Raw genomic sequence first — 21,515 nt, forward strand, 5'->3', positions numbered from 1 at the left:
TGCCCCATGAAGTGGAATCTCTCTTTCCCACACCAATCCCTTAGCCACGTGTTTACTTGCCTAATTTTCTTGTCCCTATGCCAATTGGCACTTGGCTCGGGCAGTAATCCGGAGATTATGACCCTTGAGGACCTGTGTTTCAATTTCCTGCCTAGTGCTTCATAATGCCCAAGCAGGTCCTCCACCCTAGTCTTGCCTATGTTGTTGGTACTAACGTGGACACAACAACTGGATCCTTCCCCCTCCCGCTCCAATATCCTTTCAAGACGGTCGGAGATGTCTCGCACCCTGGCACCGGGCAGGCAACACACCATGCGAGACTCCCGATCCGGCTTGCAAAGGATACTATCTGTCCCCCTAATTATAGAATCCCCTATAACCACTACTTGTCTATTAGCTCCCCCCTCTTGAATGGCCTTCTGGACCATGGTGCCTTGGTCAGTTGGCTCATCCTGTCCAGAGCCCTTTTCCTCATCCGAACAGGGAGCAAGAATCTCGTACCTGCAGACAAAGGTCGGCTCACAGCCATCCTGAACAAAAGGGACTACATAGAGAAAGCCAATGCACGACTTGCAGACATCAACACCTACCAACAGGTGGCGCTAGACCCAACCCCACAACTAGGAAACAAAATTACATATCTCCTAAGAAAATTACACCATTCCGGACAATTAAACAAGACGGAATTCCAAAAAATGAAACCAGGCGGGACCAACACCCCACAATTCTACGGACTACCAAAAATCCATAAACCAGGAGCCCCCCCTCAGACCAATAGTCTCACTACCTGGAACACCAACTTACAGACTGGCCAAAGAATTACACACAAGACTGAAATACCTAGAAGAGTCACAACACTCCATTCACTCCACCCAGGAATTCCTAAAAATCATCAAAAACACCAAAATAGAGGAAGATAAAACAATTATCTCATTTGACGTAACAGCACTGTTACCCTCCATCAACATCGACCTGGCAAAAGAAACACTTACCGCACTTTTAGAAGAGACCATTACACACACCCCAACCACCATCAATCACATTACCAACGAAAACATCATGAAGCTAGTGGACCTGTGCCTCACCACCCACTTCACCTTCAACAATATAATCTACAAACAAACCAATGGCACACCCATGGGATCTCCGATATCAGGATGCACAGCAGAAGCGGTAATGCAAAGACTAGAACAAACAGCCCTACCAACCATCAAATCAAAAATCTGGGTCCGCTACGTAGATGACACCTTTGTCATCAGAAAACGAAACAAGATAGCAGAGTTATTTAACATCATCAACAGCACCCTCACAGGCATAAAGTTCACCAAGGAGGAAGAAACCGACAACAAACTCGCATTCCTGGACGTCACAGTCGAAAGAACGGACAACGGAGAACTACAAACCTGCGTATACAGAAAACCGACAAACACTGACCAAATACTGAACTACACCAGCAACCATCCCAACACACACAAACGAAGCTGTATCAGAACACTATTCCAACGAACCACATCACACTGCAGCACAGACGAACTTCGTAAAACAGAGGAGAACCACCTATACAATGTATTCAAGAAGAATGGATACTCAAAAAATACAGTCTGCAGATTCCTCAAGAACAAACCACAACAAGCAGACCAAACTCAGCCAGAAACCCTAACCATCTTACCATACGTCAAAGAAATTTCAGAAATGACAGCCAGACTACTAAGACCCCTTGGAATCCTAGCAGCACACAAACTCACCAACACTCTCAAACAAAAACTAACAAATTCAAAGTTTGTGAGAAGATTTGTAGCTCGGGTGCTCGTTGCTGTGGTTCTGATTGCCGAGCTGGAAGTTTTTGTTGCAAACGTTTCGTCCCCTGTCTAGGTGACATCTTCAGTGCTTGGGAGCCTCCTGTGAAGCGCTTATGTATTGTTTCCTCCGGCATTTATAGTGGCCTGTCCCTGCCGCTTCAAGTTGTCAGTTTCAGCTGTCCGCTGTAGTGGCCGGTATATTGGGTCCAGGTCTATGTGTTTGTTGATGGAGTTTGTGGATGAGTGCCATGCTTCTAGGAATTCCCTCAAACAGGAAATGACATCACCACCAACCCCAGGAACCCCATCCAGGACAACCATATAAATAGAAAGCAGGAGACAACAGCTTCGCTTCACTTGGAGGTTGCCACTGATGATGTTACCTAGCCAGGTAATGAAACGTCTGGATATCAAACCTGCAGAGCAGATAGAGTGAAAAAAAAATCTTTGCTGACTTGAGAGTACAAAAGTACACTAGAGAGGGACCATTTTAGTGCTGAGGCTGTTCAATCCAGTAGAAAATTAACTCTTAGTGCTTATCTGCTATGGATTGAATTTAATTGCATTTTGGGATGTTGAATAGCCGTTACTGGTTATTAAAAGGTAATATTGATGAAGCCTTAACTTGCTATCCTTGCAGACCACTGTACAGACCTTACAGACTGCCCCACTATCAATTCTAACTAATCAGATCTGATGTCTTATTTGAATTTAAATCACAAACTTGAAAAGAAGGCATGTTTAAGTCGAGACTAACTAATCATTTTAAATACAACCTTGCAGTAACATTTCAGTCTCAGGTACAGAATGATTCTCTGCTTAAGATAAAAAGCAGGAATCTGCTCCCAGCTTAAAATTATTCTGAACCTAACATTGAAGAGATTCTGATACAATCAGTCGGGAAGCCATTTTATGGTCAAAAGTTTGCCCTCCTTGCTATGAAGCCATTTTGTAAAACAATTGTATCTGACATGTGAGCTGTGCAAGATTACCTTATGGACTCTCCAATTAGGTCAGACTGGTACCTCTTTATGAGAGGAGCTTATCTCCCTAACACGTGCCTAACTCGGCTAGATTTGTTTTACCCACCTGATGGATAGCTCAAGACCTGTAGGAGTGATCAGTCAAGCACACACCGATCTGTCAATTAAATTTTCTTCCTTACGAATTATTGTCTTTCACTGTTAGCTGTCCAATTAAGAACATGCAGTTTTTTTTTCAACTTCTGAATAAAGGAAGCCACTTTGTATCAGTACATCGGAGTAGCCTGCTGAGGCACTTGAAGAACTGGTACCCTACTCTCCTAGGTTTTAGAACCTAGTTGGTTTAGCTTATAGGTATCAGTGTTATGTTGTAACAGTGACACTATTGGTGAATAAAGGGTATGATTAAAATTAAACTGTCTGTAAGAGGTTTTTATTCCAGACTTCCAAAGACTACGATCTCTGGGATGAACAGAGAGAGTCTTTCCAAGTCTGAGTCCACAAAGGATTCCCTGGGCCATCTCAAATCTCAAACAAGTATAATGCTCCCTCTTCCCAAGAGCTCTGCTTTCATTAGATGAGATATTGTGAATGATATACGCTGTAATATTTCCAACCTTGTTATGGGAAAACAAAACAATAGTAACTTTGTTTCTCTTGTAAGTTGCTGGAGTATCAATTTCCCTTTGGTACTGTACCGAAGCGATGATTATTAATGTGAGCCTTGGTGTCAGTGTTAGGTTCTTTTTGACCTCCTCGCTGTGGCTGTTGCTTAGTAAGGCCAGGGTTGTGAGTTCATTTCCCATTTGTGCAAGTATACCCTTTCCGACCCCAGGAACCACATGCTTTTTTTAAAAAATAAAATAGTCTTGTGGCACCATGGTAGTGTCCCTACCTCTGAGCCAAAGGTCTGGGTACAAGTTCTACTCCCACAAAGTGTGTCATAACATGTTTGAACAAGTAGATTATATAGGACCAGACAAACAATGTAGGTTAAGTTTGGAGGTTAGTATTTATAGTATGCACGTATGCAAATAGAAGTGTATTTAAAGTATGCAAGTAGTCGTGACCATCTTCAACAAAACAGAATCTAACCATTGCCTCATTGGCATTACTATTGATGAATCCCCCATGATCACATTGACCAGAAATTGGATCAGTCAGTAGTGTGGCTACATGCGAAGGTCAGACAGCAGGAATTCTGCAGTGAGTAATTCAGCTTGTGACTCCCCCAAAGCCTGTTCACCATCTATAAGGAACAAGTCAGGATTGTAATGTAATATTTTCAATTTGCCTGGATGAGTGTAGTTCCAGGGACAGTTCAAGCTTGATGCCATCCAGGACACAGCATGTCATCTGACCAGGCCAGACTCCCTCAAAACATTTCAAGAAAGTAGCCTAACGTTTGCTAATTGTTTTAAACAGGTGCAGATATTCCGGGAGGGATGCAGTTATCAAACTACTTAGTTTTAAACAAAACTGAATTTATTTACAAGATTACTAATTGAAACATACATAAAAGAGAACAGAATACAGAATAACTTAACCTATCCGAAAACCCAACAGATCATCCCAATTTAATTCCCAAAACTTGCAACACAAGCTATAAACACCCATTAGCCCAAAAGGTAAAATCAAACACTGTCTTACAGGAGAAATGCCACAAAGAGGGGGGGGGATCAGCATGGACCTGGTACTTTGCGTCCAGCAACATCTACAACTGCCTGACTGCTTTCAGGGAATAGCTAGACCAGACCAAACCAGAGAAAAACTGAGCTGGGAGAACTGGCCGCTCCCCTTTCATTGTACAAGTTCTTTTTTAAAGTTAAAAGTCTTTTGCCTTGAGGCAGTAACTGTTAGCTATAATCAAACTGGCCCTAAAACCTATCCAAACCCAGACTTTTCGGAACCTGTGTTTTTACAAACTTCTGAAAAAAATAACAAAGACAATGTAACCTTGTTAGAGGAGCAGCAGCATCCCAACTAGCACCACTTCCATTACCTCCAAATTATTACCAAAACACATGGTAGCCATGTGTACCATCTATAGGATAAACTGCAGTAACTCACTAACAAACCTCCAACAGCACCTTCCAAACCCGCAACCTCTACTATCCAGAAGGACAAGGGCAGCAGATGCCAGGCAGTATCAGCACTGGAAGCCTACAAGCCATACACCTTCCTGACTTAGAACTATATCCGTGTTGCTCAGGTAAAAATCCTGGAGTTCCTTTTTAGTCAAAGCACTGTGGATATATCTAGACCTAAAGGACTGCAGCAATTCAAGAAGGCAGTTCACCACCATTACCTCCACTGTCTTTTAGGGATGGGCTATCCGGGCTAATAACACAAACATCCCATAACTGAATTTTTTAAAAATTGTAAGAACTAGGCTCCAGTTCTATTCTTCCCCAGTTAGTTGTCTGAAGTAGTATTTTGGGGAGAGCGATGGCTATGGGGGATATCCTTGGTGATCATAAATTAGTAGAGCGAATTATCTTATGCTCTGAATTAAAACTGTCATTCCATAACCTATTGTTCAGTTGTAATTTCTTGTCTCCCTACAAGCTGAATTAGGTCAGAAGTGTTTGACTAGTTCTGTGCCTCTAATAATAAACATTTACTTTCCTGATGAAAATAGATTGATATTTTGAGGGTTTTATTTGGTGCTGAGAGCCTTTACACAATAAGATAAAGTTTCAACCTGCTGCCAGACTGTAAGACTAGTATTTCAGATTGTTACACTAACTTCCACTTTCACTTCCTATAAATTCACCAATTAAGTGAAATTGTTCTATTTGCACTTTTTGGTACACTTTTTAAAAAAAAAAGTATCTAAGATGATGAAGGGAAGGGAGCACTGAAGTAGTAAAGCCTCCCTGGAATTCTTGATGCAGATCATAACTGTCAATTGCAAATTTGTGGGCAGGGGTCTATTTTCCACACTCCTGGCTTAGGTATGTTGTTTGAAAGCTAACTCTAAAACTATATTATTATCATCTTTTAAGTATCGAATTACAATCTATTGAACAGTTCTAAAATTATAAGCAAGTTCACTATTATAAAGTCAAGAACAGAATAGTGCTATGTTCCATTCCCATTTCTTTGAATCAGTTGAGAGGAAAGAGACTGCAATCATACCTCCATGTGTGTATTCTTTGGGTAGCCAACCAAAGATATGAGATATTCTCCAAGTCAGATATCCCACCTGATTTATCAACCGGACGCTGCCCTTTTGACTGTGACTCAAATTGAGAACTATGTTTGTGCTTCTCTGCTACACCATATTGTCAGTCCTGTTTTTGACCTTTTTCTATTTCGAGTTTTTAACCCTTTTGTTACTGTTATGATTTTAATGACTTTTTTTTTATAGGTCAGTGTGATTTTGGTGTAAATTGCAAATTCTCCCATATGACTGATGACGATGTTCAGAAGCTGAGGCAAAGCGTGGAAGGTATGAGTGAGTCAACCTGATATGTAATAGATGTGAATTAAAGCAGTTTGTTTATGAAACTACATGTACTGGCAAACGTTATCTTCAGATCACTGCATGTAAGCCAGTCATTATTATACTTAATAAAACAGGGTTATCTTTCTTCTTAGTTGATTTCCTTGATTTAAGTTACAGTACTTAAAGACTGTGTACATGTTCCTTTGATGCTATTTGAGAGAGGCACAACAAGAAAGAATCTAACCATTGCCCCTTGACATTCAATGCTATTACCATCATTGAATGACCCCTAGCAACATCCTGGGGGAGGTGACCATTGTCCAGAGTCTGAACTGTATACCAGTTGTACAAGTACTGTGGCTTCAAGAACAGGACAGAGGCTAGGAATCTTGCAACAAGTAATAGATCTTCAGATTTCCAAAAGCTTGCCCACTACCTACAAGGCTCATATTAAAATTGTGATGGAATACTCTTTGCATGGATGAGACCAGCTCCAGCAACATTCAAGATTCTGAAAACCATCCAGGAGGGAGCAGCAACTCAATTGTCACTATATATTCAGAAACATTCAGTACCTCCAATACTGACATTCCGTAGCAGCAGTGTTCATCTACAACATGCACTGCAGAAATTCATCGAGGCTTCTTAGACAGCAACACCCAAAGCCACTATCACTACCACTGCCATCTAGATGTACAATGGCAGCAGATACATGAAAAAGCCACCACTTGCAAGTCCCCCTCCAAGCCACCTGCCACCCAAACTTGGGAATACATCATTGCTATTTTTGTGTCACTAATCCAATATCCTGGAAGCCCCTCCCTAATGACATTGTGGGTGTATGAACGGCAATTGGATTGCAGCAGTTCAAGAAGGCAGCTAGGGATGGGCAATAAATGCTGTCGCAGCCAGTGGTGCTCACATCCCATGAGTGAATCCTTTTTTAAAATAAAACGAAAGAGGTATTCTTTACAAAGTGTCTAATCTGGATATCCAAAAAGCTGAGATTCAGTGCTCCTGTTCATCTACTGAAGAAAAAGAAGGAATAATAGTTCTGTGGGGCTGTCACACCTTACACAGCATTGGGGGAAAAAATGCTAAATGAAGCAGTTCTGTATAATTAAATGGAAAGTACTGGGGAATTTCAGCAGATCTGGCAGCATCTGTAGAAAGAGAAAGAGTGCTAGTATTTTGAGCTGAAAATGTGTTGCTGGAGCAGCGCAGCAGGTCAGGCAGCATCCAGGGAACAGGAGAATTGACGTTTCGGGCATAAGCCCTTCTTCAGGAATGAGGAAAGTTTGTCCAGCAGGCTAAGATAAAAGGTAGGGAGGAGGGACTTGGGGGAGGGGCGTCGGAAATGTGATAGGTGGAAAGAGGTCAAGGTGAGGGTGATAGGTACCTTGACACCGTCCTGTCCCCCTTAGTCCAAGAACTCCCCACCTACGTTCGGGACAGCACCCATGCCCTCCACCTGCTCCATGATTTTCGCTTCCCCGGTCCCCAACGTGCGTTTCTCCAGCAACACATTTTCAGCTCTGATCTCCAGCATCTGCAGACCTCACTTTCTCCTGCTAGTATTTTGAGTCCAATATGATGACTACTTTCATTCTGAAAAATAACCCTATTGGATTCTTTTCTTTTTTCTTTTATTTTTTCTTTTCTCTTTTCTTTTCTTTTCTCTTTTCTTTTTCTCTTTTTCTTTTCTCTTTTTTCTTTCTTCTTTTCTCTTGTTTTCTTTTTTCTTTTTTCTTTTCTCTTTTTTTTCTTTTTTTTTCTTTCTTTTTTATTTTTTCTTTTCTTTCACAAGAATGATAATAATTAACCTGGGTACTGTAGACCAGTGAATCTATTTATTGGGGGGAAAAAGTTCTGAGGGGCAGATTAATCTCCACTTGGAGAGGCACGGATTAATCTAAGATAGCAAGGCTTTGTCACAGTAGTGATCTTGTCTGACAAGTCTTTTGAGGCAATGACAAGATGTGTGGATGAGGATAATGGAATGGTTGTAGTCTACATGGACTTTGAGGCTTTTGACAAGGTTTTGCATGGAAGACTGGTCAAGAAGTTGAGAGCCCATTGGATCTAAAATTGGCTTAATGGTAAGAGGCAAAGGGTGGTGGTGGAAGGGTGTTTTTGTGACTGGAAATGTGACTAGTGGAATACTGCAGGGTTTGGTGTTCAGGTTCCTTGCTGTTTTGTAGTATACATTTAATGGTCAAGACTTGAATGTAGGAAGTTTGATCAGTAACTTCACAGATGGTAGAGTAAATAGGAGAGGAGGAAAGCCTTAGACTACAGGGTGATTTGGACAAACTGGTCAGATGGACTGTACAACGGCAGATGGTCTTTACGTGTGAGGTGTAACACTTTAGGATGACTAACAAGGCAAGGGTGTGAAAAATGGTAGAACCTTAAGAACTACAGAAGATCAGAGGGGCCATTGTGCGCGTCCACAGGCAACCATACTGGTGGACAAGATAGTTAAGAAGGTATATGTGATGCTTGCTTTTATTAGTCAAGGCATTGAATGCAAGAACAGGAAAGTTATGACGGAATTGCATTAGTTAGGCCACAGCGGTAGCACTGTCTTCAGTCTGGTCACCACACCATAGGAAAGATCTGACTTGTAGAAAGTGCAATGGAAGTTCACCATGATTTTGCCTGGGCTGGAATGTTTCAGCTATGAGAAGAGATTAAATAAACTGGGATTAATCTCTAGAAAGTGGAGAAGTGTGAGGAGATATCTGATTGTGGTGTACAAAATTAAGGGGCATAGATAGGGTAGATAAGATTTCCCCTTGAGAGGGATCAATAACCAGGAGCCTTAGATTTAAGGGGGAAAAGGCAGGATGTTTGGAGGGGATTTGAGGAAAAGGGTTTTTACCTACTGCTTTAAGAGTATCTGGAACTCACTGCCTGAAAGGGTGGTAGAGATGGGAATCATAACATTTAAGAAGTATTTTGAACATTTGAATGACCATAGCATACTAGATTGAGCCAAATGCTAGAAAGAATGGGACTAAAGTGGGTGGTGCTTGATGACCAGTGTGGACACAATGGGTTTAGGGGCTTCTTTCTGTGCTATAAAACTCTGACTCTAACTCTATTTAGTTTCCATACTCTTGAATTGGGGAGGGAAATTGATCTTGAAAAGATTTTTGTGAAAAGTATGTGCATATGAATGTTGGATATAGAAAAGCTTCTGTTTAAGTGTTTGTATAAGCTGCTAAGCTGTATAAGCTGCGGTGTCCCACGGGGTTCAGTGTTGGGGCCGCAGCTGTTCACATTATATATTAATGATCTGGATGAAGCGACTGGGGGCATTCTAGCGAAGTTTGCCAATGATACAAGTTAGGTGGACAGGCAGGTAGTACTGAGGAAGTGGGGAAGCTGCAGAATGATCTAGACAGTTTGGAAGAGTGGTCCAGGAAATGGCTGATGGAATTCCACGTGAGCAAATGCGAGGTCTTGCACTTTGGAAAAAAGATTACAAGCATGGACTACTTTCTAAACGGTGAGAAAATTCATAAAGCCAAAGTACAGAGGGATCTGGGAGTGCTAGTTGAGGATTCTCTAAAGGTAAACATGCAGGTTGAGTCCATGATAAGAAAGCGAATGCAATGTTGTCGGACGCTCAGAAATTGTTTCCATTAGGCGAGGAGACTAGGACCTGTGGACACAGCCTTAGAATTAGAAGGAGTAAATTCAGAACAGAAATGCGGAGACATTTCTTCAGCCAGAGAGTGGTGAGCCTGTGGAATTCATTGCCAAAGAGTGCAGTGTAGGTTGGGACGCTAAATGTCTTCAAGGCAGAAATTGATAAATTCTTGATGTCACAAGGAATTAAGGGCTACGGGGAGAATGCGGATAAGTGGAGTTGAAATGCCCATCAGCCATGATTGAATGGCGGAGTGGACTAGATGGGCCGAATGGCCTTACTTCCGCTCCTATATCTTATGGTCTTAAATATTAACACTGGGTTCCTGTATACAAAAGAGTTTACATGCATAGTTAGCTGTTGATAGGCTGCATATCGAAGTACCTATGGTTTAATTTTTCCATGTCAATTTCAGTCAACTGATCTGATTTCATCCACGTTAATTTGAAAAATATATGCTTCTTATCTAATTAGGAATTTTTTTAATATAATGCTATGGAGTCAGGAAAAATTGGATGTCATTGTTGCCTTCGTTCTTCATTCTCCTAACAGCAAGATTGATTTAAGACTGTAACAACTGATTTATCAGTTGGTTAACATCACCCAGAGTTGTCCCATGCCCTACCTGGAAACTTGTTTAGTTTATTGCCTAGAATGCAGTTATGATTTGTACTGAAAAATCATTGTCTCTCTGGATGATGCAAATACTGTGGAACAAAACATTTATCTTAATTCCTCTTCAAGAATTACTTACCCAAACATGTCAGCTTGTATGAAGTTTTACTAGCCTAAAATACTTCTGTGAAGTTTTGTTTTTAGTCATGTGCTTTTTGACTGATTTCCTCCACAGTAATCTGTATCCCAATTGTAAATTGGCAATTGTACAATACTTATACAATACACCTTAGTCCAAGAACTCCCCACCTACGTTCGGGACACCACCCACGCCCTCCACCTCCTCCATGATTTTTGCTTCCCCAGCCCCCAACGCCTTATCTTCACGATGGACATCCAGTCCCTATACACTTCCATCCCCCATCACGAAGGCTTCCAAGCCCTTCGTTTCTTCCTCTCCTGCTGACCCAACCAGTACCCTTCCACTGACACCCTCCTTCGACTGACTGAACTGGTACTCACTCTTAACAACTTCTCCTTCTAATCCTCCCACTTCCTCCCAACCAAAGGAGTAGCCATGAGCACCTGCATGGGCCCCAGCTATGCCTGCCTCTTCGTAGGATATGTGGAACAGTCCATCTTCCACAGCTACCACCCCCCACCTTTTCCTCCGCTACATCGATGATTGATTGTATTGGCATTACCTCGTGCTCCCACAAGGAGGTTGAACAGTTCATACACTTTACTAACACCTTCCACCCTGACCTCAAATTTACCTGGACCGTCTCAGACTCCCTCCTCCCCTTCCTAGACCTCTCCATTTCTATCTCAGGAGACCGACTCAACACAGACATTTACTACAAATCGACCAACTCCCACAGCTACCTAGATTACACCTGCCCCCTGTAAAAATGCCATCCCATATTCCCAATTCCTCCGCCTCCACTGCATCTGCTCCCAGGAGGACCAATTACACACTACCGAACAACTCAAATGGCTTCCTCCTTCAAAGACTGCAATTTCCCCTCGAACGTGGTCAACGACGCTCTCCACCGCATCTCCTCCACTTCCCACACCTCCGCTCTTGAACCCCGCCCCTCCAATCGCCACCAGGACAGAACCCCACTGGTCCTCACTTTCCACCCCACCAACCTTCGGATACATCGTATTATCCTCCGTCATTTCCGCCACCTCCAGACCGACCCCACCACCAGGGATATATTTCCCTCTGCACCCCTATCAGCATTCAGGAGAGACCACTCCCTCCATGACTCAATTGTCAGGTCCACACCCCCCACCAACCCAACCTCCACTCCCGGCACCTTCCCCTGCAACTGCAAGAAGTGCAAAACTTGCGCCCACACCTCCCCCCTCACCTCCCTCCAAGGCCCCAATGGATCCTTCTATATCCATCGCAAATTCACCTGCACCTCCATACACATCATTTACTGTATCCGCTGCACCCGATGTGGTCTCCTCTACATTGGGGAGACAGGCCACCTACTTGCGGAACGTTTCAGGGAACCCCGACCCCCTCTCCGGCCTATCACCCTCCTCCTTCCACCTATCGTTTTCCCAGCGCCTCTCTCCCAAATTCCCTCCCTCCTACCCTTTATCTCAGCCCGCTTGGCACACCAGCCTCATTTCTGAAGAAGGGCTTATGCCCAAAATGTCGATTCTCCTGCTCCTTGGATGTTGCCTGGCCTGCTGTGTTTTTCCAGCACCACATTTTTCAACTCTGGTACTCCAGCATCTGCAGTCCTCACTTTTTCTCCTAATTGTACAATACTTGTTTGGATGCCACTGGTATCACCCAAATTATTTGTCATTCATCTGATCTGAATTGTGTTTTTGCACTCACAAGGCTCACTGTACTTTATGAAGGTGATTCAAAAATGTTAGTGTTTAATTGATTTTTTAAAAATAATTGTGCCTTAACTTATTAGTGGTGTGTTGACATGGGGTCTATTCCTGTCCTCCACAGCCCATAATTTTCTATCAGTTCACTTTAATGGAAATTTGACCTACACAGTTGTGTAAGCATATCTATGTTCATTTGCCTATTATTTTGACTGTACTTTCAAAGGTTATGTTTTTAAACAAGTGTGGTTTATTTTTAAATTCCAAGTGTGATAACTTACTTCATTGAGAAGAGTAAGCTTTGGGCTGTCAGGTGCTGTTTATCCTCAAAATGAGCTGCTATGTTAACTAATCCATTGTAAAGAACAGCAAGTGAAGAGAAAAAGGAAGTGTGCTTCTAGTCAACAGAGTGAAAGGAAATAGCTACATTTTTCCAGCAGATGGCATTGTGTGTGTACACAAGTGAACAGCTGTGATTTGTGCAAAACATTTCACTTTTTCTAACTTGATGCAGAAAGTGCAGTTTGGAAAAGGTTATTTAGACCTGGCTGATTCTAGAATTTTTTTAAAAAGAACTCTTCTCACATTCCCATAATGTCTCAAAATGCTTTACAACCAATGTGTTTGTGGTTCAGGAGTTGTTTTATCACACATAGCCAATTTGTGAGTAGCAAGATCTCAGAAATACAGTTTGAATGATGTGATACACTACTAATACGTTGAGTCACAATTTTGATATTTCTTAGGCATAGAATATTGAACAGTCCTTTGGAAGAAATCTTTGTTTGTTGAAAATTGCTATGGAGTCCTGCAGCTGCTGGGAAGTGGATAAAGACTCAGTTTAACATCTCATCAAAATAGTAGCAACTCTGCAGCATTTTCTCAGTATCTTCTTTTTGCATGAATTGTCAAAACAAGATTCCATTTGCCTGCACAGTTGGACTTAAATTTTTTGCATTACATTTGACAGTTTTGCAATTGATTTGCCCAACATCTCTCCCTCAAATGTCTGCACCGGTTCTTGGTTAAAATTATGATGCTATCAGCTCAAGTCACCTCCCTGCACATTCCATTTAAAACATTCACTATTGTTTTTGAAACTTATAATTGGGCAGTCCATTCTCCTTTCTTCTTCCTATACTCTTTATTAATTACTTTCAGGACTAGGTAAGCAGTTATTCACTTTCACTTTGATACCATTAAGTATTTCAAATCATCATGGGGCTTACATCACTCCATGCACTTGAGTCTAGAACATAGAACAATACAGCACAGAACAGGCCCTTCGGCCCACGATGTTGTGCCGAACATTTGCCCTAGCTTAAGCACCTATCCATGTACCTATCCACTTAAAGGTACATTGCCGCTTAAAGGCCACCAATGATTCTGACTCTGCTACTCCCACAGGCAGCGCATTCCATGCCCCCACCACTCTCTCTGGGTAAAGAACCTATCCCTGACATCCCCCTCTATACCTTCCACCCTTCACCTTAAATTTATGTCCCCTTGTAACACTCTGTTGTACCCGGGGAAAAAGCCTCTGACTGTCTACTCTATCTATTCCCCTGATCATCTTGTAAACCTCTATTAAGTCACCCCTCATCCTTCGCCATTCCAATGAGAAAAGGCCTAGCACTCTCAACCTATCCTCGTACGACCTATTCTCCATTCCAGGCAACATCCTGGTAAATCTCCTGTGCACCCTCTCCAAAGCTTCCACATCTTTCCTAAAGTGAGGCGACCAGAACTGCACACAGTACTCCAAATGTGGCCTTACCAAGGTCCTTTTCAGCTGCAACATCACCTCACGAATCTTGAATTCAATCCCTCTGCTAATGAACGCTAATACACCATAGGCCTTCCTACAAGCTCTAACCACCTGAGTGGCAACTTTCAAAGAGCTATGAACATAGACCCCAAGATCCCTGTGCTCCTGCACCTTACCAAGAACCCTACCGTTAACCCTGTATTCCGCATTCTTATTTGTCCTTCCAAAATGGACAACCTCACACTTGACCAAAGCCACCTTTTCTAGCCTCTCTTCAACCGAAGCATTTGATGCTAACTCTAAGACATGCATCCCACTGCCCTTTCTTCAGTCCTTCCATTCAGAAAGAGCTTGCAGTTCTGCCCCAAGACCCCACTACTAGTTTGGCTATATAGCTATTTCTTAAGTAGTTTACCTTAACCAATCTATTCAGAAAATCAATCTGCATTCTGGTAGAAGTTGCTAATATCTGTCTGAAATTTTTTTTTTGCTAGTTTTGAGCCTCTGCCCATTGTCTGACTGGTGGGGTTTAATTTTGAATATTGTTCTGCATTCATCTTTAAATTCCTATTTAAAGGCTTTCAGTCGTCTTTCAAAGGCTGGAAAAAAAAAGTTTTTCCCACCTTTCTTCAATAATCAGTAGCATGTTATGCTCTTTGCTACCTGCTGAGATACATCTTGAAGATCAGTTAGGGTACAGTGCTCAAGGTGTGGTATGACCAAAGCATTATATACTTTCTGTAACTTGTACTAGCTATTTCCGTATTCTCTTTTTGTTAATTGCTTGATTTCCGGTTATTGGACATGCTATATGTAAAGTCTACTAATGTTGATAGTGACGAAGAATTATGGATTGTCTTTAAAAGCTTTGCAAATCAAAGGCACAGCATTTGCACTCCGTTAATTAACTTGGGATTGGTAGTGAGGAATGAGTGGGGCACTAAGAAACGCTGAACTAATTACTAAAGGGAAAGCAGCAGCAGTAAAGTTGGAAGCACAGAAAATATATTTTGCAAATCTGAGAATCTAATTTATGGAGTTCCTTGAGCTAATGAAGAAAAGCCAGCATATGTTCAGTGAAAGTACAAGAATGGAATGGTTATATTGTGCTTATTTCTGTCATGCCACCCAATTAGTTGTCCCTTCAGCACTATATCATTGTTATATATTTTTTAAATAAATAATCATTAGATGAGGAAAATGGTTCATTTTCATTCACTAACTATGCATAAGCAATTGCTAATATGTATTTTAAAATTTTCCATTACTGTCTGGAAATCTTATTTGTAATTGTTCTACAGAAGAAAACAAAGTAGGACACGATAACAGATCCACCCCTGACATTAATGAGTGGTTGTTGAAAAGAGCAAAAAGGAAAGAAAGCAATTCAAACATCAGGTAATTCATATATATCACAAGTGAACTTCAGTATTGTTTTATGGTTGTACCATCTGGTTGAATGGCTTGAATAGCATGTTCACAGATCAGCAATAATTTAGAGCTCAACAGGTGGGCAATTGTCAGTATGTAAGTACAAGCTATGCACATTTTTATTTTACAATGTTCTTGTTGGATTCTTTTTCCCACTTCTTTATAATGTATTAACAATAAATAAAAATTATATGCTCATCAGAATATTTTCTATAAGTTCATTTGTAATGTGTAAACACAAGAATGAAAGAACAACAAATAATACTTTTACATTGGGAAATATGGAAACAGAGCTTACTTTACAAGCTATAAACAGTTTTGTAACTGTAACACTTCATGGTTATGGAATTGATGTGTTTAGTAACAAAAACCTTTAGCCCTGAAAATGAGATTTTTTTTTTCTTCTATTCTTTCATCCTTAACCAAATGCATTTATAGACCAGATAGGATTTATGTTCTTTTATAAATTGAGTTCTGTCCTTTTCATAGCCACGATGACCACATGCAGTGTGTGAATCGTCAAGGTGAAGGGCAGTTCCTAAGATGCATGTCACTATTTATATGGAACCACATTGTGTATGAGTGAGACTTTTTCTTTGGCTATTTTTATCCAAGAAAAATATACTGCTTCCAGCTTCACAAAAATCTATCAAAAATTTATATTGACTTTTGTGTGTTGGGGGGAATAAAACCTCAAGTTCCCATGGTATTTTGCTTGCTTAACTTCATGTGTATGTTTTTAATGTGGTAAAACTACTTCAAATGGAAGTTACTTTTATATGTATAAATTGAAAGGTCATAGGATGTCACATGGTGTATGCACCCCTTGGTTTACATTTTGTATGAGTGCATTTATAATTTTATATTTGAACTTTACACCTTCAAAGAAATTTAAGTGCAGTGTCTTTAGTTGTCAGTTTAGGCAACAGCTTGGTATTTAAAAACATACCAGTCAAACTGAATGGCCGTTGAACCTTTTCTATTGACTGAGGGAGCAATATTAGCCAAGAAGTCAGGGAGAGATCCTCGATTCCTGAATAATTTAATGGCATCTATGAAAACCAGCTGATGGGACTTTAATTTTCATCCATGTCAAATGCCAGATTTCTAATGGCACAGTATTACGGCAACCACTTAGACGGAACTCGAATGCTAGCACAGAACTCAAACCTAATACTTTTTGCTATATTTTCTAATCATTCTATTTGGAAATGTCCCTAAGGGCATTGTGGATCAACTTTCAGCACATAGACTGTAGCCATTTAAGAAGACAGTTAACCTCAACTTCTCAAGGGTAGCTAAGGGTGAGTAACAAATGCTAGCCAGCCAGCAATACTCACATCCCACGAGTGAATTTTTAAAAAATGTCCTGTGGAATGTCTTGCTGCTGGCAGAAGGGATGTACTTTTCCTTTTGAAATGAACCATGTGAGTAGCTTTCATGGTGGTACTGCACAAAACCATTTCCAAGGGTGTTTGAATTTTTTTTTTGATATACTAATGAAGTTTTGTTGCTGTGAGCCATGTAGTACTTGCACCACTGGCAACTTGAGATAAAATAAACTAGAATACCTACAGGACTGAAAGGCTGAGAAGAGTAGGAAGTATCATTGCTATAGGTGGAAATATTTTAAAGGAAGGAAAAATGGAAGCCATTTATCATCCAATACTGATAGCTATATTGTTATCCATTGAATTAATCCAGAAATAAAATGAGTTTGTTGCCAAAGTAATGAAATAATCACTTTTTAATCTTTAATACAGATTGGGACAAATCAACCAACAAAAGTAGTTTAGAGGACAATTTCATAGAATGGATTAAAGAGAGTTTCTTGCAAAACATCATGAAACTAATTAGAGAAAAAGCAATTTTAGATCTTGTATCATGTAATGAGCCAAAATTAATTAGTAATTTCGTAGCAAGGGATCTCTGGGGCAGAGGGATGATAATATGATAGAATTTTACAATACTTTGAGTGTGACATGTTTAAGTCTGAAACTAGAATATTAAATTTAAATAATGCCAATTACAAAGGCATAAAGACAGTTGGCTAGAGTAGAATGAGGAGTTGGATTAAAAGGTGAACAATGACAAATGTTTAAATAATTCATAATTTTCAATGTACATTCTATTAAGAAGTAAAGTGCCTTGGCAAAAGTGATCCATTGTGACTCAAGAAATTATGAATATTAAATTTAAAAACTGTTTTTCATTGTTGCGAAAATGACTGTGAGAAATGTAGAACCAAAAGACAAAATAAAATGCAACTAACCTAGCAGGAAATCTAAAAATAGATTGTGAAAGCTTCTACAGGTCCATAAGGAGAAAGAGAGGAAGCAACTACAAGTATAGAGTCCTAGAAAATGTTTGGAATACATTAATGCTGGTAACCAAGGGTCTGACAGTGAGAATTTCTAATATGATGACAAGACTGGGATTTTTCAAGTTTTCAGATTAAGTCCAAAAGTGGCAGGGTTTCCAGAGGGAAACATATAAGTTGCTGAGGTAAGAAACTTCACTGCATCTTTCAGCGATTAGGCAGCTGATTAACTGTTGGTTGTCTTTCAGCTGGAATTAGCATCCCAGAACAAGGAGAGGCCAGCATCTTCAGAACTTAGAAGTACCAGTGCTGTTTTGGGGGCACTGCCGTCCAGAGTCCCAGGATGAAAAGTGGTTGTACCTTGTAGGGGTTTTCCAGGGTTGGTGACTGAGAAAAGATGCTTGGGAACAAGGGCAGGGTGTGTTCTCATGGCATCCATCCCCTGCCACATCTCCAGTACCGTGGTCTTGCACAACTTCCTCCTTTACCAAACAGACAGCTTGTCTGTACTGGCTTTTCAGTTGAGTAGGCAATTTTTTTATTGTCTTAGCTGAAGGTAAAATAGCCGAGGCAGGGGTGAGGCCCTCAATTGGTCACTAATTGATAAGGTAGGACGTGTTTCTTGACTTGCCACTAGCATGTCTGCACCCTGCCCCCCTCCCCCAACCTAAATAAGCCAACTGGGGCAGTAATCTTGCTGGCTGGTCTTCAGACCCTGCTAAAAGTTGGGTGGTTGGGTAAGCCTTCTAGACTTAATCGCCATTAACTCCTCTCTACTGTTTCTCACTCTGTCAGACGTGAAAGATTCTACAGAACACTTTTTTTTTGAATGGGTGGAAAGGTTCTCCAGGTGTCCTCCATGAATAATATCATTAAAACTGAATTGTCTACTCAATACAATGTTGCTGTTTGTGAGTCTTGTTTTGACAAATTAGCTAGGCTTTTCTTATATGATAGCATTGGCAATGACTTTCTAGTAAGATCTGGCACACATACCTGAGATGAAATGGAACTAGGAAAAGGTGAATATGATAAGGGATAATTGGATGTGCTGTGGGGCTAGAATTTTGTATTGTTCATATTGAGATAAAATCTGATTAGGAAAGTATATGCCTGGACTCAATCTAATCAACATTTAACCTATGGTGTTTAATATTTGACTGCGCTTCAAAAATGCTTGATTGGTTGGTAAATGCTTCGGGACAGCAGAGATTGTCAAAGTATTCCATACTAAATTGAATGTTCCTAGTTGAGGAACATTAAATTATATTACTCTGCTTCTACACCAGTTGATTAATTCATTTACCTCAGCCCCGGGATCAAAATTGGGACATGCTGATCTCCAAGCTTAATTACGCACAATGATGCAATTTCTGCTTTTGGGAGAATTTGTACTTTTTTCAAAATCAAACTGTTGTGACCTGTTTCCTTAAACATCTGAAGACAGTTACTGGTCTTGAAGTATTAATTCTGTTTTCTTTCCACAGATTCTGTCAGACCTGCTGACTTTCTCCCAGCAGTTTGTTTGTTTGTTTGTTGTTTGGAATTGTAATGTTCTCTTCAAGTTTGAGTATTAGAAATATTAGAAAAATGTTTTTCTAAAAATGTCAGCCAGCAATTTGTTCCATTAAGTGTTAGTGTTACGTTGTGATAGCATGTCATTCAAATTCATTGTTCAATTTATTTTTTATTTCATTGTAATACTAAATGATGTGATACAATATTGAATTTTATTCCTTTTGTCTTCTGCAGTGGTTCAGAAATGGCAAAAGAGGTTGATGATGAACCTGTTGTTTACTGGCTACCTCCAGGATATCAAGCAGTTCATGAGCTACCACCATCTCTCCATCCTCCACCTCCTGGAGGTTGGAAAACTGCAGTAAATGTTGAATGGGGTTAACATCAGAAAGTTTTTGTCAATGGGAAATTAAAAAAATATATACTTGGATTAGATTTCAATTAACTGTGGAATGTTACTTTAGTTAGATGATGCATTTTGAAAATTATAAAATCTTCTTAAGTAGGTCCATTTCCACATGAAAGCTATGTATAGAGCACAGCATCCGATCTACCTGCTATCTTTTGCAGCCATTGCAGTGCAGTTTGACTAGTTGTTCTGAATTTGCAGTATTTGTCAACCACATTAACAAATATAAAACATTAATATCAAAAGTAATGATTTAATTTAATTCTGACAGGAATTGTTTGAAACCAAGCAGACCCTTTTTCATAAATGCTAGTGCTTTTATTATTGAACAAGTCTGGCTAATGTTTGAATTAGTAAGCCATGTCCTTTGCAAACATTATAGCTAATAAATGTGATCAGATGTGTAAACATTACAGCTCTTGACATTCTTCACAATTCATGCCTTTGTATAGCATCTCAAGCGTAAGCTTAAATCCACATATAAGGTATTCAGTGATACTAAATTGTCACAAATTTTAGGAAAATCTAAGTATCTTAAGAGTGTCCAATATAAATTTACTTCCGGAACTGCTTTCTTCCTCTTAGTAAACATGAAACTTTTGTTAATACATTTGGAATGAGAAAAATGAAACCCGTTTTGATAAAGTTTATATGTTGAATGTTTTTGTTCTAATAAACCTCTTATTTTTGACTACAATGTTTCATGACATAAAGCTCATGTTCATAGCAGATTTTCACTTTCTTGTGAAGGAGACATAATCATTGCCTGTTGGATGTTACACAAAACAACATGGCAAATGACATATGCTCAGTGAATCACTTTCTAGTCCAGGAAGTACATACTATAATCATGGATGCTTCCTGTATCATAATTTATTTTACACTGCTTTAGGCTCATTTTCACTTTTTTGACATTTATTCCCTTCTAAAAGTTTCAGATAAGTGAATGTTGGATAGACAATGGGAAGTATTATTTATGTGTTTTTGCCAGTATGTGAATGGCAGGGCTTTAATATAATCTGCAGACCACAGTGGCCTCCCCCAGTCACTTATGCACTGTTCAGCAATGTGATTCAAGGAGGTATAACCAGAAAAAAAATACATGCTGTTTCATTAATAGATTTTTGATTTCAACATTCTATTGTAGCACTTGAAAGCTTGATTACAGCAGATGGATTTTGTACTTGACAGCCTTTATAGATCTTCTTGATCTCTTATTTAACTGTGTATATTGAAAAAAGCATTTGTGGCAATTTTCCAATTTTGTCACGTATACCAGATTTAAGTTGACTCTGTTAATAGCATGCTTCTCTCTGGGTAAGAAAGGTGTAAGTTTAAACTCATTTTAAGTCATCAGTTCAGCCTAGTACTGAGGGAGTACTGCACTGGCAGAAGTTTCATCTTTGGTATGAAAGATTATATTAAGATCTGGCCTGCCAATAGAGTGCAAAAGCTCCCACAGCACTTTTGAAGATGAATAAGTGAGTTAATCTTGGTGACGAGGTTACTTATTTTGCAGTCAGCATCACAAACAGATTTATCATATTGCTCTTGGTGGGAGCTTGTCTGTAAAATTGGCAGCATGTTTCCTGTAGTACAACAATGACTACATTTCAAAAGCACTTTACTTAATTGGCTGGAAAATAGTTTCAAATGTCCTGAGGTCATAAAAGCTTTGATATAAATGCAAATCTTTATTTCTT

General features: G+C 40.0%; 1 protein-coding gene across 2 annotated transcripts in view; it reads left to right on the forward strand.

Annotated features, from left to right (window-relative positions):
- The window catches only part of zmat5 (zinc finger, matrin-type 5), a 39,405-nt gene extending 18,899 nt beyond the window's left edge, over positions 1-20,506 (forward strand). The window contains exons 3-5 of one of the 2 annotated variants that reach the window (XM_043715826.1): positions 6,156-6,236; positions 15,436-15,532; positions 19,638-20,506. In XM_043715826.1, the coding sequence (XP_043571761.1) occupies positions 6,156-6,236; positions 15,436-15,532; positions 19,638-19,785 (326 nt within the window). In that variant the 3' untranslated portion in view covers positions 19,786-20,506. The remainder of the gene's footprint in view (positions 1-6,155; positions 6,237-15,435; positions 15,533-19,637) is intronic. The other variant, XM_043715828.1, reaches the window with a different exon arrangement.
- The last annotated feature ends 1,009 nt before the right edge of the window (positions 20,507-21,515 follow it).

Source organism: Chiloscyllium plagiosum, chromosome 25, assembly GCF_004010195.1.
Source record: "Chiloscyllium plagiosum isolate BGI_BamShark_2017 chromosome 25, ASM401019v2, whole genome shotgun sequence".
Classification (NCBI taxonomy): domain Eukaryota; kingdom Metazoa; phylum Chordata; class Chondrichthyes; order Orectolobiformes; family Hemiscylliidae; genus Chiloscyllium; species Chiloscyllium plagiosum.